Source organism: Columba livia, chromosome 2 (assembly GCF_036013475.1).
Source record: "Columba livia isolate bColLiv1 breed racing homer chromosome 2, bColLiv1.pat.W.v2, whole genome shotgun sequence".
NCBI lineage: Eukaryota > Metazoa > Chordata > Aves > Columbiformes > Columbidae > Columba > Columba livia.
The window spans coordinates 109,201,755-109,219,443 of record NC_088603.1 but is presented as its reverse complement, the minus strand read 5'-3'; the positions used below and the strand labels follow the sequence as shown (position 1 = coordinate 109,219,443).

Below are 17,689 nucleotides of genomic sequence, written 5' to 3'. Positions count from 1 at the left end.
GTGAAATGCTTATGTATTGTACTCAAACAGTGTTTGTCCACATTATGGAAGCACATTGGAGCTGCTTAATAAGCAGTTAAATGTGTAATGAGCCACATTAAATGAACATTTCTCTGACATTTCATCAGTACTTTTAAGAATAGAATCCTGGATTACTTTCTTTGCTTAGAAACACAAGATGTGACCTTTTTCCTCTTTATTTGACACAGGAAACCAAAATCGACTGCGTCAGGGTAGCCACAAAAGGTATGTTCATATTATGTCATGTATTCTGTATTTCAGCCTGCTGACCTTTCCCTCACATGGTCTTTGCAAACTTCCAGAAGTGTTTATATTGCTAAAAGGCATCACTAAAACTATTACATAATTTTAAGTGATTCATTTGCGTCTCTAGCTGAGATTTAGGAAGTTTGTTTGTTTGTTTGATTTAAAAAATAAACATATTCATTTTTAGTTGTCTACTTGAACACAGGGTTTTAAAAATATATTCTGTGGGTTTTTATATGATCTCGAAATAAATATTTTTGACTTTTACATATATAGTAGCACTGTAAAATTGCCAGTTGCAAAGTGCATACTAGCTGCTTCTACGTCTATAGTGAAAAATTATCCAGTAGTCATAAGCAATTATCTTAATTGCTTTATAAAAGAAAAGTGGAGAAATCGTGTTCTTAATTTTCATGGCACAGATCAGCTGTATTTATTGGACTGTTAGCACATGATACTATCATTTGTGAGACAAATTTGTATAATAGCTATAGGTTTGATCCCCAAACAGAAAAATATAAACATGCTGCTGATACATTTGGAGGCTGGGATCTGTCAGTCATTATCTTTGTAGTCTCACCTTTTTAATACCTCTAGCTGGTGGCAGCTTCAAAGCCTGAATGAAAAAGTGATGGGATAGTGTGATTATTTGGAGACCAATAGAGGAAAAGGAACGTACTGCTGTGAGTAGAAACAGGTAATGCCACCTTGTGGTTTGGGCACCTGGAAAGAGTATGAAATTAGAACTACTTCATCCCTGTGCCAGTGTTTCTTGCCAGAGATCGTGTATGTCTCACAGTGACTATCCCTAATGCAAGAGATTCCACAGTGATTTCCTTTACATGCAGACTTCACAATTCCACCACCACCACCACTAAATCTATTTAGGATTTATGAGAATCTCATTCCTTAAAAGAAGCAGAAGTGTTAGCATACAATTGCCTCTGTTGAAAGGCTAGATCATCCCTACTGTGACAAATACAGTTTTTATGATTCTTTCAACGGGTTCATGTTTGGTTTTATTTTGTTCTGTTTATTTGTTTTCCAAACCAGAGGAGGTAGTTTTAATTCTAATTTAGTGACTGTTTACTAAGCCATAGAATGCTTTCAAATATCTACACTAAAACCCAATAAAATATATTATAGATGAGAGATTAATTCCAGATTCAAGTGGAATCCTGTGTTGCTGTTGTCCTGCAGCTTCAGTGGTACCAGGAGTGGACATTACCTCAGAAATTATAATAGGTGATTAGAGGAATGGGTTTTAAATTATTTGAAGATTTGTATTCATAATCACTAATGGATGTTCAACTGTTTCAATTGCTCAACTGAAAAATCTTCTTTATTTGAGAACCGAGGGTAACTTTATGGATTGGACTAGCTCCCATAGCAACAAGCTACTTTGAGCTAACCCATTTGGCAATGGAGATGTGAGAAATGCGCCTTTTGTTTTAAACAAATCTCCCTACATTTCTGTTTTGAAAGCATGTTTCAGAATTTTTGTGATACCTTTGTGAAGCCTGTAAAATAATATGAGAGGTTGTTGTGAGGACTTTGAAAACAGAGGTGTCCTCAATGGCATTTGTAGTCCTTGGTGCAGAACTTTCTTGGAGGGCTTCTGTAAAGCCCTGATTTCCATGTCCGTAAACCGGATGTCTGTATTATATTTATTTTTTAACTTTACCAATTTTTAAAAATAAGAATGTGACCATGACATGTTTTAATATGAGATTAATCATACCTATCCGTACAGACTTTTTTTCCTTTAGATCTAACAACATACTTGAGGCTTCTGTGCCTTCTTTGGACTTCCCACATATGGACCAGACAAAATAGCAAAAATGCTTAATATCTGTAGGTCAGAAGTCACCACACTTGCAGTGGGGCAAGACAGAATTGTCCTTTCTCATTCATCTCCCCTTCTGTCCACACACCCCCCAAACAGCCTAGTACAACATTCACAGTGCCTGCACCCAGCAAAAAAGGCTGCTCTAACCACGGTGCCTGATCTCTTACAGACACACACCATTTCCACTGAGTTTTGTGACTATGGCATAGCCACTAGACAGTAAGGTACTTAAGCTCTATCATGTGCTTATTGTGTCCATCCATTTATTACAGTGCTTTGTACAAATAAGGTTATGAACTCTCTCCAGTACAGCATCTACTTTTTGTATACTGGTATCATTTCTGAAATGTTTGTATTCTGGGCTTCTGTTACCTCTAAAAGTTCAAGTTTAGTGGTTTTGAAAGCTCAAAGGAAGTGCTTTAGGCCCTTCATTACAGAACTGGTACAGTCTTCTTTTAAATTAAGGTCTGATCCTGAAATTATGAGTAGCCTTGTGTAGGTCATTTGAGTTAGTAGGTCCGCTCTAGCATTTAATATATTTGTGGGAAACTGTATGCTTTTAGTCCCCGATGAAGTCAGTTGTGTACCTGATTTTGAGCACAAAGAATTTTAATGGGTAAAGGCCTGTGCCATAAAGTATACCCTGTAAAACAAACGTGGTAGTGCAGCCAACTGTCTGCTTGTTTCTTGATTCCCTAACTGCAGAAAACTTCTGCATTGCCATTCCCATGGAATTTGAAGATTGCACAAAGTCCATTGGCAGCCCCTTCTGGGATCCAGGTCACCCAAGGCAACCTCCAAGCTGCTCCACAAAGCCAGCTGAGCTTGGCCAAGCCACCTCATTGGCTGTACTGAGGGCATGTGGTTATCCTGTTTGAAGTCTGCCCTCAGGACCAATACGGGGGTACAGAACCTAACATGAGAACAGCTATAGCATTTGCTAGCTGTGTTTCCTAAATTATCCCAACTCCAGATAATCTAAAAGTTTTTAGTGCCTTTGAGACCTTAAGGTCATTGAGATTCTGTTTTATCACAGAGTTTTGCAGCATTCATTCCATGGCCCACTGTATGCTTTTGGTTTTTTTTTTTCTGAAAATAAATGACTAATTTTAAAGATACAGAGCTTTCTTGCCCAGATCCAGCAGAACCCTTGAGTAGGTACTTCACTTTTCACTCCAGTTGATGTCAAGAGGAATAATGCATGTGCTTACTGTTAAGCATGTACTCAACCAGCACACACTGCACTCTGTTGCTGGATCAGAGCCAAAGTGCACTGGATAGCCTGTTGCCATATTGACAGGCTCCTTGTTAGAAAAGTACAGTCTAACTTTATAAAAGTACAGCCTAACTCTAGTTGGTCAAATGCATGTGTAGGGTCTGTAGCTGGATAATACTTTCTCATGCCGTCAAGTACATTTTGAAGAACCACAATTTGTAACATTTTGAAGAGTGCTCATGTTTTATGACTATTACATTTTGGCAAATGAAACCTCTGTTAAATGTGTTCTTTTAGAGATCATATAAAAATCCTGAGTGCAATGACTATAACTGTAATTTAGGATCAGAATTTGGGGTTTAGTAGAGCTGAAAGTTCTCCTTCTGCTTCTGCTGAAGTCAAAAGGATCCTTTGCTACTGACTTTCCCGGGAGAATGATCAGACATTGTGTTATTCTTGTGATGCAGACTCTTCTGAGCTTAGTTTTCTGTACAGAAGGGCTTCTAGGGCCTCTGTGACTATTTGGTGGATACACAAATGTGGAGGCTGCTGGGTTTCCACTCCCATTATTTTTGACAAGATAATTAAACAAACAAACAAACAAAAATCAGGAAGATATTTTTGTACCAGTGGCAATATAGGTTGTCATATTTTGCTTGAAATATGGCTTTCATATACCTACTCCTTCTTCAAGCTAAATGACTGTAAAATCTCAGCAGACGAAGTTGAAAACATTCCAAAACTCCTCTAACTTTATTGCTATCAACTTTGTGTTGTTTTGTGATTTATATTAAGACTATATTTCCTGAAATGACTTACAACACTGTCTGCATAGAAACATCTTGGTTATCTCCTAGGATTCCAGTTCTCAAGAGGGAGATGTTATTGTTCTAATTTTGCAATATTGGAAGGCTTTCATTAATTATGAGAGAGAAAAGGATATTATAATATTTTAAATCCAATAGCAACAGTGCTCTAGCAGCTACTATCAACACTGTGCTTCAGTGTTGCAGAGGGATATTTCAAAATATTATGCAGCAGCAGTTTTGAGTTTAATTGTCTGCAGATGGTAGATGATCTATTTTCCTCACTCGTTGCCACATTTCTAATAGCACCCAGGCTGTTCTATGTAAATGAGTGATCTTTCATATAATTTTGTCCTTAATTTTCCAATATTTTTTCTTTGCATCATTCTCCAGCTGCATCATGTTGGATTTGACCTTTTAATTTTTTTTATAATCCTTAATATATATGTATCATAGTGTGCTTAACCATTTAGAGGCAATCATAGAACTGCTGGCAAACGAAGAAATATGAGATTTTATTAGTTTGAGCCACAGTAATCGTTATCAATACCAGTCAGTGATTGTTACAGCTCCAACAGAAAAGTCTGAATACACAAACAATTAAGATTTTTTCAGCTTTTTCTTGTCTTAGTGGCAAAACATGAGTTTGAAACTCAAACCTCAAACGGTTACATAGATATCTAACTAAAAGCATGCCATCTCTCAGTGGTCATTCTCTGTATGCCGAAAGATAAAAAATAATTGTGGGGGAAATGTACTATTATGAAATAGGAAAACAAAAAGTGAATAAGCAGTTAACTTTCACTTAGAAAGCCCAGTGCTGTGACTGGCAGAGCCAGTCTACAGTTTCCTCAAGTGCATTCAGTAAATAATGTGCTTTGAGTCCTTTTCCTGAATGAAGGTCACATATGAAAGCTTATAAATTTGCAGAATAACCAAACTAGCAACTGAAGATGAAAAGGAACTTTTGGGAGTTTTTTGGGTTTTATTTGTAAGAAGTTCAGACAGTGAACTGTTGACCAAGATTCTTCTCGCTGGCCTAGCTTCAGTCTGGCTTTTTTTTCCCTCATGCATGCTGACCTGGAAATCTTCCTTTGCCTTAGCTGCGATAATCGTGACTCAGCTTACAACACCATACATTCGCATCGCCCCTGCTGCAGGCGACGACCAACTAACAGGTCAGATGTTCAAGTACAGACAAGTCATCATGCCCATTTTGTCTCATTTTCTTTGGCTCCTTTTCCCTGACAGTTTCTTCATTCTGTGCTCATAAACAGTTCTCTATGTTAAAAGTTTCTTTTTGTTTATAAATTTTTCTTCAGCTCCATTAAGTTAAATTGTGTGCTTGGCACCAAATCTTCGACACACATCCCTGTACATACAACTCCGCTGCATGTGCCCATTGTGTGTGTGATCTGTGGAATGTTCCTTCAAGCCTGATGTTGTAAAGAGATCCAGTCTTGCTCCATCTGCAAATTAAATGACAGTTTGAATGCAGATATATATCTGTGTACCTGTTTATTTTTTTCTGTGTTGTTAGATCAAGACACTAGAATTTCTAAATAATTTAGGCTCAAGAGTTGCATGTGGAAGTTAGAACAAAGATCTTGTATTAACAGATTTTTTTTTTAAAACCGTAGAATGTTGGTAAGATCATATTTCCTGGCAACATTTCAATATGAAAAAAAAAATAAAATGAAGAAATAAAATTGATTCCTTTTTAATTAAGCCATACATGAGTTCTGGGACTAGAACAAAATAACCTAGCATGTGACATATGAGAAGGAACAAGACTGCAAGGTTTTAAAATCTAATTGTCAAAGTAAATTCAGTAGGCAAGTGAGACAATTATTTGGCTGTGTGTGTCTTGAGCACCAGTTCAGAATGTACCAAAAAATCTTCATGAACTTGGGGAAATTATTCATTTTGTCAGAAGATAAACACATTCATAAAGCTTTTAAGATATTTGGAAACCTTTTTATTTTCAAACAGAAGCAAAGAGCATTAAAATCTCTAGAATCTAAGGTGAGTTTGATGGAATATGTAACAGAAGAAGGTAGACCTAGTCTGTCAGCATTTAACATGCAATAAAATCATTGCCTTTACAAGAATACTGGCATAGTTGCTTGGAAGCATGTAGATGTTGCTACCGGGGTGTCTAAGGACGAGGAGGAATTCAGATGCTTAGCATCTGAATATTGCTGTAGTCTATAAGAGACAGTTAAATGATTCAGCTTAAGATAAAAGGATTAGTGACAGGTCTGCTATAGCTTTTAATTCTGGGATATATGCTGTAATAACAAAGCTGAGTGATCCATAATGCCTAAGTGTCTGTGTCAATCAAGATAAAATTGCTGCATGTATATTTATATTACGTAATAATATATGAATTAACCATAATAATGTATTTAGATGACTCCAGGAAGTACTAGTTTGGTCTTGTTAGCACTACTTGTCAAAAACTCTTTCCACATACATTTTTATAGCTCAATTATTTTTTACCTGAGAATACAAGTAGCACTTTGAAGAGGCAAAGAAGATGTCTTCCATATCCATGAACATCAACAAGTTTTGTTCATCGCAGAATTCAAATAAGCTTGTATATTTTTCTCTATGGAGAACTAAATGTTTGTCTTCTCCTATTTTGTTATGGTTTTTTTTAGTGCAAAACTGGGTAGCTACAGCAAACAGTACAGAGATGTCTGTTCCACAAGAGGGACATGGATATAGTAGTTAACGATGAGAGAACAGAGATATAGCTAGCCTAGAACATCCGGCCAAGTGTTTATTTGGTTACTTTGTCACTGGTGGCTTATGGCATTGGCACTCTGTGGTTCTCTGGCAGATCTCTGATTGTATTTTCTTTTTTAAAAAAAATAAAATATATACATATATATATATATATTCTACCAGAAACTGATTTTTTTACAGTGTAAGAAGTGAAAGTATTAAATGATACCTGCAAACAGAATGGCTATCTATGAAATGTATTTAAAAGCTTCCGAAATCCCCTCATCATTTCCGCAACCCCTTCTCATGCTTGAAGATGGTGTGATCAAACAGAAAGAAACATTTTCATCCTTCTCAGCTGCCACAACTGCAATAGAGAGGGAAAAAAACCTCACCCATCCCATGTGATTGGTCCCATGACAGGAATTCATGTTTTTCTGCAGAGACATTCCATGTAGAGGTCCCTTAGGCAGACTTTTTGACTTCAGGACAGTACAGCAATGATGATGTCAGCAATATCCATGAGGAACCCAAAGATTTTCTTAAAGGACATTTGCAGGAACTGGACTGGACATGAGGAAGCAGGGAATGCTGCACATTCTTCCCACACTTTTCCTTTCAGATTCCTAGACTGCAGAAAGGAACTACGTGTATAAGGAGTTCTTTATGTGGAAATCATAGGACTATACAGCCGTAACTGTTTGACAAAGTTACAGACCATTTGCTGTTTGATGCTTTTCCCTCACTTCTTTGCTCAGCACCAAAGTGGTTTAATTTAAGATCAAGAAATTACTTTTATCTTTTAGCATTTGAGGAGATAAATAACCAGCAGTGAAGAAGTCAGGGTTGGGATTTTATTATTTTTTTTTCAAGTGGGAAGTTGATGCTTCTTGCAAAATGAAAATCTAAAATCCTGGCTGCATTCCTGAATATTGTTAATAATTTTGAAAGGTCTTCCTCTTTTGAATGATCATGATAATACAGCTCAGCTTTCAAGCCAACTCTACTTGTGCTCATTTCCTCCACCCTCACCATCAACTCATCCTGGTCATTACTGGTGCAGTTTATAAACAATGCAGTATTAGTTCCTCTTTGTCCTTCCTTTCGCCTTCCTTTTCATATAAAAGTAAGATGACTTCCATCTATAGGATTACCTGTCTTAAATATCTTGACAGCTTCTCCTTGCTTCAGTACTCTTTTGCAGCCTGTAGCAAAGGGAACTGTTCCTTGCAGTTGTGCTACCTACAGCTTAGTTGTCCTGAAGTTATCCTGTATACATATACATATACATATACATATACATATACATATACATATACATATACATATACATATACATATACATATACATATACATATACATATACATATACATAGCAACGCCGTAAAGGAAACTGTGTGATTTTGATTCTTACAAGCCAAAATAGGCGAACCAGTACTAGCGAATACACTATTATCACTGATTCAATAACTTAATATTTAAGGAATTCAAATTTGGGGCAAAGTGTTGAGCTTTCAGCATTAACCTTACAAAAAGTAACTAACTTAAAATCCACTTAATTTACCCTGTCCTCCAACAGACAGGGAGAATATCTACGTGATATGTGTCAGCAAGGAGGAAAGACTTCATATACATGAAGCATAATAGTCCTCATGATACTGTCTTCATGTTTTCATAAACAGATATGATTTAACAGTATGGCTGAAATAATGTAGAAGGTTAACAAAAACCGTACCACGTAGATAAGTAACTGTATGATCTTGACTTCAAAGTTGAAAAACAAATCAATTTTTTTGAGAAATCCTGAAAGTAGTTGCAGTTTTCTTCAATATTTTGTAAGAGACAATTAATGTAATAGGTTTAAATTTGCCATATTTGGTATTCACTTGGCCCTCATCTGTTTTGTTCTGTCTGCATTCTGACAAAATGGCATGCTTGGAATTACGATGAGGGTGCTCATTCTTTCAGGCATTTTCTTAATTGTTGAAATACGTCTGAGCTACTTGTATTTAAATTAAACTATTTCCATTTGTGATTTAGTGAAGCAGCTACTACTTTACTGGATATTATTAAGACTGATTGCCATAGAATGCCATTTTTACTACCCATTGTTAATTACACATGCTGGAAGGGAGAGTTCTATGTTGTACACTCTTCATAGATTAAATTCTTGGTATACATCAGCTACAACAAGATTTGTCAGAAGTTTTGTGGAATAACCAATACTGAAGAATTGGGAAGATTTTTTTTTTTTAAGTTAAAGCTTAAATGGTTTTTACCTTGCATACCATAAGGTCTAGATAAGCAGCATATTTTATAACCATGTTAAAAGCAGTCGTAAAATAATCCCAGTTGGCTTCTCCTCCCTTATGAAGTTAGCAGCATAATAAAGTAAACAGATTTCTTAAGATGTGCATTCAACACATAGCAAGATTTATTGCTATAGTCTGGGTCACATTCTGTTCTAAACCATTCCACTGTAAAATTGAAAAAAATCAACAGAAATAATTGATTGATTAGATCATGACTTCTTTGAATTTTTTGTATGTCAGGGGATTTACTCCAGATTTATATTGCATTACTGAAAACAAAATTTGTTTATTAACACAAAACTCAACATCATGATTTTGAGAACTGTTTTCCTATTTATCTAGTTTGTTGAAAAGAATCGAGATAGTTTCTTTATCAGTGTCTAGTTTCTCCTTTACAATGTAATGCATTTGAGATGAGCAACACAGGCTGGACAGACATTCACATTCATTTTTCTCCATCTTGAACCACATAGCATTGATTTAGATGTATACTGACATGTTGGGACTTGGAGTGCTATTCTGGGTAATGTAGGACCCATGATTTGGAGACTATGGTGCTGTCTGTAATAACAAAGCTTCTTGCAGATATGTCTGTCTGGAGCTTGAATACACCATTTTAGGAGTTTATTCTATTGATACTTCTGAACAGCACTTATATCAGCAGGACTTGCGTATAGTTATCCAGTGGAGAGCAAGCACCTACGTGGTGTAATTTCAAAGCCATATTATGATGCTGTTGCAAGGCCAGGTGACATGCAAAGCAGAATGAGAATGGATCTCACTCTCCAAAGTAAAATTCTAAGTCTGTTTTTATATGATGGCCCCAGTGTTTGTTGTACCAGTTGTTCAAGGAGTCTGATTCTCTTGCTCAGCTGGACAGAATGCAAAGCAGGAGGGTATCTTTCTACTTTCTGGCAGCACCGGCTGAATGCATTTCAATGGGCTGGAGTGTCAGTCGTGATTTATTGCCCATTTTTGTTCTTTTATGTGTTACATTTGTCATTTTTGCAGTGACAGTTTCATCTATAAAACAGTATAGTTATAAGAAAATGTTAAGAGGATACAGGAGTGCCATAGGATCTACTGTTTCCTTTTCTCCTTTTTTTTTTTCCCTCATACATTACAGAGTTAAATGTCAGGTTTTCTGTTTTTAAGGCAGTGCAACCAAAGCATGTAGGATTTTAAACATAACTACATTTTCCACAGAGCACCTGAAGAAGTGTTGAAGTTAAACAATTAGACAAAGAAGGCCTAAAAGCAATGCTGATAACAATTCACAAATGCTGAAATAACCCATAAGGTAAATAAAAGCCCTTTCCAGCTGTAGACAATAGAGAACCTGAGCTGATTAGAAGTCAGTTACCAATGTGATTCTGTTAATAACAGCAAGCAGTCCAGTTCATTATTTACATTAACAAGAATTCCTACAAACTTTTTTGAAAATTAATTAGCAGCCTTAGTTTTGAATGTGTTCAAGTCATTACAGAAAAGCCAGAGGCTCTGATCAAGGAGTCAGGATGTCCTGCCATTCAGCTCCTCTTCCTCTAAACATGTTGAGTCCCTCAAGGATGATGGGACCTTTGCAGTTCTCTTGCATATATAAAATGAGGAATTGGCTAGATGGTTGCATCCAGAGGGTAGTGATTAGTGGCTCCAGATGGAGATTAGTGACAAGTCTGTCCCTCAGGGGTTCTTGTTGGGACCAGTACTGTTTAATATCTTCATCAGTGACATAGACAGTGAGAAGTTTGTGGATGACCCCAAACTGAATGGTGCGGTTGACACTCCTGAGGGATAGGATGCCATCCAGAGGGACCTCAACAAGCTCAAGAAGGCCTCATAAGGCCACGTGCAAGGTCGTGCACTAGGGTCAGTTCAACTCCCGGTATCAATACAGGCTGGGGGAGGAAGGCATTGAGAGCAGCCCTGTGGAGAAGGACTTGGGGGCACTGGTGGGTGAGAGATTGGACATGAGCCAGCAATGTGCACTTGCGGCCCAGAAAACAAATCGTATCTTGGGCTGCATCAAAAAGAGCGTTCCCTGCAGGTTGAGGGAGGTGATTCTGCCCTCTGCTCTGATCTGGTAAGACCGCACCTGGAGTCCTGCATCCAGCTCTGGAGCCCTCAGCACAGACATGGACCTGTTGGAGAAGGGCCAGAGGAGGCTACAAAAATGATCAGAGGGCTGGAACAGCTCTGCTGTGAGGACAGGCTGAGAGAGCTGGGGTTGTTCAGCCTGGAGAAGAGCAGGCCTCAGGAAGACCTTATTGTGGCCTTTCAGTACATAAAGGGAGCTTATAAAAAAGACGGGACAGACTTTTTAGCAGGGCCTGTTGCGATAGGACAAGGGGTAATGGTTTTAAAATAAAGGAGGGGAGATTCAGGCTAGACATGAGGAAGAAATTTTTTACAGTGAGGATGGTAAAACACTGGCCCAGGTTGCCCAAAGAGGTGGTAGATGTGCCATCCCTGGAGACATTCTAGGCCAGGCTGGATGGGGCTCTGAGCAAACTGATCTGGTTGAAGATGTCCCTGCTCATTGCAGGAAGGTTGAACTAAGTGACCTTTAAAGGTCCCTTCCAAGCCAAACTATTCTATGATTCTATGAAATAGGAGAGTAGGGAGGATGAATTGCAAACGGTCATACTAGCAGTTCTGCTCTGGCCATTGGTGCTTATGCTTGGCCAAGGAGGTATGGGTTCATCAGCTGCCCTGGCACCGTATCACCAGAGCCAGTGGTGTTACAGACCTGGAACAGAAACAGCTAGAGAAAGATCTCATGACCTAGAAGAAATTATCAATCATTCCCTGCTGTTTAGGAAAGACAAGTAGCCTAATTAGGTAAGTTTCGCACTGTAGAAAGTGTTTGTCTTTTATTCAGAGGAGTTAAAAATTTGGATGTTACAGAGTTATTAGTCATTGTAGGAGCTGTGTTACATGCTTCAAGTACACAACTGATTTGGAATTTTGAGTGTTCCAGTCTGTAGCTGAGAGAAAAATATTATTCTAAGTGTCAGTGTCAAATATCTCTTTCTTGAGGAGAGTGACACAAAATTCAAGGTAAGCCGCTGAAGATGAATCTGTTTGGTTCATCCTAGCTCGAAAAATTATCTGTTTACTGAGCAATGTATAATCTTAATATGAGGATATCTATGAGGTGAAGCTGCTTGAGATTGGACTTGGGGGGAGGGCACTTTCCTTAGTCTCATTACAGAGCATGGAAACATAAAACCCAGTCGTGAAAATAACAATATGAATAAAATGACCAGGATAAATTCCTAACAAACTTTAAGGAATCTCTGCCATCTGTGTTATACCAGTCAGTATCACATCTAATCCAAAATATTTCAACACTGGCAATCTACAGAGAAGCAGGAAATACAAAACAAAGCAAAAATACCAGTAGGTAATTTTTGGAGCATCGTTGTATGTCATGTAGTGTGTTATTGCATTTCTGTATAAAAGAAAATATGCCTCTGATTTTTACATTCAAAGCAGAACATACTTTGCATGTACAACAACGAAAAATTAAGGAGAGACAAGGGAGGAGAGAGAAACTCGGAGACATAATTAGTAACAAAAAAAACCCCGTGAATTTCAATATTTCCCATCTGTAGTTATTGACTGTATTCATAAAATGCTAAGCAATTAGAATTTTAATTTGAAAGAAAATGTGGTTCCAGTTGTGGGTAAAATAACCTGTACTTGTTAGGCACTGCAAATCTGGAGAGTTTAACAAATGTGTAATACAATATTGCATGGATCACCTCTGTGTTAATATCTAGGTGAACGTTAAAATGTGTTCTAGTTAAATAGAGTAGTACAGCGAAGAGAAGAGTAGTATTGTCAACTTTAATGAAAAGACACAGAACATACTACCTTGGGCAAAATGATGTTTCAGAAATTCACTCAGTTCATATTCCTTGAAATAACTGAATATTTAATACATATCTAAGCTGCATTTGTCTGCTTGGAATAATAACTCAACACTATGCAAGCCATGAGTGTACTTATTGATGGCATTTGAACACCTGCTTCTCCGGGCATTATATTTAAAATGTCCTTTTCTGCAGGAATGGGACTTTGACTGCAAGAGCCACTGATTTTGGAGCTCTGGAAAGGGCATTTGAGTATATGTGTGCATTTTAGAATCATAGAATCATTTCAGTTGCAAGAGACTCACGGGATCATGGAGTCCAGCCATAACCTAACCTAACTCTGGCACTAAACCATGTCCCTAAGAACCTCATCTAAATGCCTTTTAAACCCCTCCAGGGATGGTGACTCCACCACTTCCCTGGGCAGCCTGTTCAACACCTGACAACACTTTCCGTGAAGAAGTTTTTCCTAACATCCAATCTAAACCTCTCCTGATGCTACTTGAGGCTTTATTTTTTTGAAACTTTGAGCTTTCATTTCCTTCTTTTCATCTGATTTTCTGTTATTGCTGACCACTGACAAGTTTTCGTGAAAATAGAAAACTCCCATGTAAGTGAAAGTTCAGTCATAGTTTGCATAAAAGTGGGTGGAAGTTACTGTCTTACATGGTTTCAAGCTGACAAGAGGGAAAATGCAATAGTTTCAAGTTCTGTTTCATCTTTTGAGTTCAGATCAGAAACAGGGAAATAGAGGAAAAATGGTAAATTGTCATTGGTCAGAAACAAAGAAAGTATTCATGAAATCTTTTTTGAAGTACATTTCAGCATGTTGTCATTGAATTAGCCAGCTTCTGGTCATGCGTAAATGTGTCAGTAATTAAAAGTGATATGAAAAGAACTGATGAAAAAAATGGCTGTTTAATCAAATAGGACAAATGAAGATTTTTCTATAACCCCTAAATCCTACAGGAAATGTACAAAAAAATGAAAAGTAAATCAATTATAACCATTCAGAGGAGGCCTAGTCTTTTCTTGTCCCTGCACTAGAATCTTGGTTCATCTAACATTGCTTCAGTTTGGAGGGGTTTTTTATTGCAGTACTATAAACGCTTCTGAAATGTGAACAAAAGATTTGGTACACTTTATTGGCACAAAGACAGATTTAGAATTCTGTGGAATTATTTTTCCTTTCTTGTGCTGATGCTCCTTTCTAGTTCCTCTAGCCAATTTCCAGACCCCAAGACAGAGTTGACTCTGGGAATGTTTTAAAAAAAAAGTGGTTTACCTATTTTTTCCTGCTTTTTATAAATTTATCACAAATAGATTTTTACCTTTCCGCGTGCATCATTGCATGTCTAATTCCATTTATATTTGAGTAGAATTAGTTATATAACACTTTCCTCCAAGAAAATAGGTAAATGGTCAATAATGATAAGTAAATTCTGAGAGTGTGACTGGTTATGAAGTATTTTTGAAGAACCTTTCTAAAGTGACACAATGGGTAGGTAGTCTGAGGAGGCTGGTAGTGGAAATCACCAAGAATGTCAGCCTTATCTATGAGCCAGTGGCAGCATAGGCCAAAAATGCATGGGTGTGCAGATGTACCACTGGAGTTCCTGTATTACATTGTCCTTGTGTCCTCTCCCTACACCTAATGGCAAAATAACAAGGTCTTCACTGACATTCAATTCAGAACTATTCATTAGTGTTCCTGTAATTAAGTCTTCAGCGACAGCAAGATCAGAAGACAGCACCTCATGCTGGATGTGATTCCTTGCATTCCGGAGTGGAAAATAAAACAGCTGTGTTTGTCCATACCAAGAATATCTAGTTCTATAGCCGAGTTTCACTCTCAGTACATCAGCTCCAGAAACATCACTCTGATCTGACTTCACATATTCGCTGCCTGGTGGAGGCCAAGAGTACAAGCAAAACCACATTTTACCTTCTCTAAAGAGGGGAGAATCCGTTTTGGGCTTCCAACCCACATCTTTTCTGTTTGTAGAAGATATTATAGCTGAAATAAACTTTCAGGGGTGTCTGATAGTTCTTGATACTACTCAGTGTAGCTTGAGGAGGAGATCTGGTGTTGGAAGCATGAGAGTCAACCAGAGGTCTCCTTCCACAACAAATAAAATTCAAATGTCCTTGGGAAGGCTGATGATAAATTATCCACTTTTATAGGAGTGGCTAGAAAATGGTGCTGACTTGCTTAGAGAATGCATAATACATGGACAGGTTCTGTCTGGACTGACTGCTTTCATTTCCTTAGAGCTTATTTGAGTCACTCTTCTACCCTGAGTACTGTTGGTTTGAGATTATGTTGAGAACCATAAAACCAAATGTTTCAGGGCTAAAAGCTCCCCTTGTTGTACATTGTACTTCTAGGACTTCTTGTTCACAGAAGTCAGATTTATAAGACACTGTTGCACATCCAGTGGCTGCAAGTGGGACCTCATTCCCGCAGAATCACCTGTTAACCAGCCCTACATCTCAATGTACTGAGACACCTGCAGTTCCAGCCCTTGATGGTGCCTCTTTCTGACACCTCCTCAAGCTTACTCAGTTTGAGACGTACATGTATACAGCTAATTTTTATGGAAGTATGTTCTCATTGCCCCTCAGTCGACCTTCTTGATCAGAAATTACATCTCATGGAGTTATATTGACCTTGGATGTGTTTGGTTGGTCAGCAAGCAGTTTGGTGAAGTGCAGTTTCTTCTTCCCGTAGTAGTCAGGAGGATTTTTATTTCAGTGGTTGAGTCTGTCTTTCAAGTATGCTGCCATAACCTTTCCCTTTGTTGGGTCCATTTGAAAGCTAAAGGTTCCAGAGACTATACTTTTTCCTTAGAAAACGATATATTTCCAAGAAGGAGATACACTGTGTCTGTATATTGTAGACTTCTTGTTAATTTCTGATTGTGGTGTAGCTGTTGAGTATGCTTTAGACATCCCTTAATGAGCTCAGTGCCATTATAGTGTGAGGACTTTTACTTTCTTTCTTCTAGTAGGAGGGCTTCCAGCTGCTTGGGTGCCCACTGGAGAGAAAACTTTTTATGAATTTTAATTATTTAAATTTCCTTGATTAAGAGAAAAGCGAAAAAAAAAAAGGCTTGCAGAATGGTTGGTGGATTTGTTGCAAAAGGAGCAAATGAGCTCTTTATCAAGGCTTGCTTGCTTGTTTTCTGTAAGTCCTTTTCTAAAAAACACAGTCTCCAGAAAAATCCAGTCAAGGAACTGGATTAAAACCCCATTAAAAAATAGAATGTGATGAGACCGAAAGATACATGTAAAACTGGGAACTTTTATTTGGTTTAGGCATGTTTTGTAAAGAATCTTATTATTCCTGACAACCAAAAACACAGATGTTTAAGAAAAAAAAAAGTCTTTTTACTCACATGCACCAACATGATTCATCCACCAGTGAGAGATACATTTCATTTAATAGTCAGTTAAATGAGTCATATTCATCAGTGAAGTAGTTCTTTGCATTTCTTTTCATGCAGTTCTTTGTCGCTCATATTTTCATTTTCGTAAAGAATAACACAAACAAAATTAATAATTCATAATTATTGTTGCACAGTGGAGCCTTATTTTGATAGTCCCTTCTTAGCATAGATCTTTTAACAAGGCTGTTTTCTCCTGCATTTAAAAAACACCAAATAAACAACATACCAAATCAGCATGGTTGTCTTGTAGAAGTACAGAAATCCTTTTTAGGAAAGGAAGATCTGTACACAGCAGTGTGTATTGTACTGATGATCATAAATTACAGAGAAGATAGTCTGCTGCAAAAATATAAGTGCTATTTGCCCTCTTTCACAGACATTCAAAATATAGATTTAGTGAGCGCTAACACATCATGGGAGGGAAAATCAGGATACATCGATTTCAGCACTTAAGTGGCTCCTGTGCTCAGCAAAACATAAAGAAAATATAATCCCTGCCCTGTGGAAAAAACAGTTTGTACGTGAGCATTTCCAAAAGAAGCCAGGAGCAGAAAGGGAAAAATACTGTAAAAACAGAAATAAAGCAGACCTTATTCAGAGGCTTTTATAAAACTAACATATTCAAGGTATGGAGTAGAGACAGAAATCAGAAAAAACTACTGATCAAAACTACCTTCTGTCACAAATTATACCCTGCCCAACAACACCTCGTAACTTCTACCATATGGACAAAAAAAGCAGTGCAGTTTTGAAGGAGAACTAGGAACACTGATTTGAAAGCTAACAATGAGGAAGGGGAGGGAGAACTTTCCCCCTTAGTTGGATTTCTACCAGGAGTAATAAAACAAAGACTTCGTTATCAGAGTACATGCTGGCTAGAAGATGAGGACTGAATGCCAGTCGCTTACAGTAGAATCAGACTAGCCAGGCTGGTAATTCATTTCATCTACAAATCTCTGTACGTTTTGGGTCTTCTCCAAGGCAGTCACAAATCCTGGCGTCTGGAACAAACTTGAAACTCAAATAAAAAGCATGTTAGACTGGCTTGTCTTTCCATAGCACCAGTAATGCTGCTACAGACTTAAAAATGAGTGTACGGTTCTCTGCAGTCTTAGGGGAGATGGTGATAGATAGAAATAGTGAGGAAACTTCTGGGCAAAACTGGACATTTTGCACTGTTG

The 17,689-nt window shown here is 37.7% G+C and overlaps 1 protein-coding gene across 18 annotated transcripts in view; it reads left to right on the top strand.

Moving 5' to 3' along the window:
* The window catches only part of PTPRM (protein tyrosine phosphatase receptor type M), a 471,207-nt gene that overhangs the window by 289,813 nt on the left and 163,705 nt on the right, over positions 1–17,689 (top strand). For 10 of the 18 annotated variants that reach the window (XM_065053179.1, XM_065053178.1, XM_065053173.1 and 7 more), the window contains exons 13-14: positions 210–246; positions 5,242–5,316. In XM_065053179.1, the coding sequence (XP_064909251.1) occupies positions 210–246; positions 5,242–5,316 (112 nt within the window). The remainder of the gene's footprint in view (positions 1–209; positions 247–5,241; positions 5,317–17,689) is intronic. The other 8 variants (XM_065053177.1, XM_065053176.1, XM_013371756.3 and 5 more) reach the window with 1 other exon arrangement.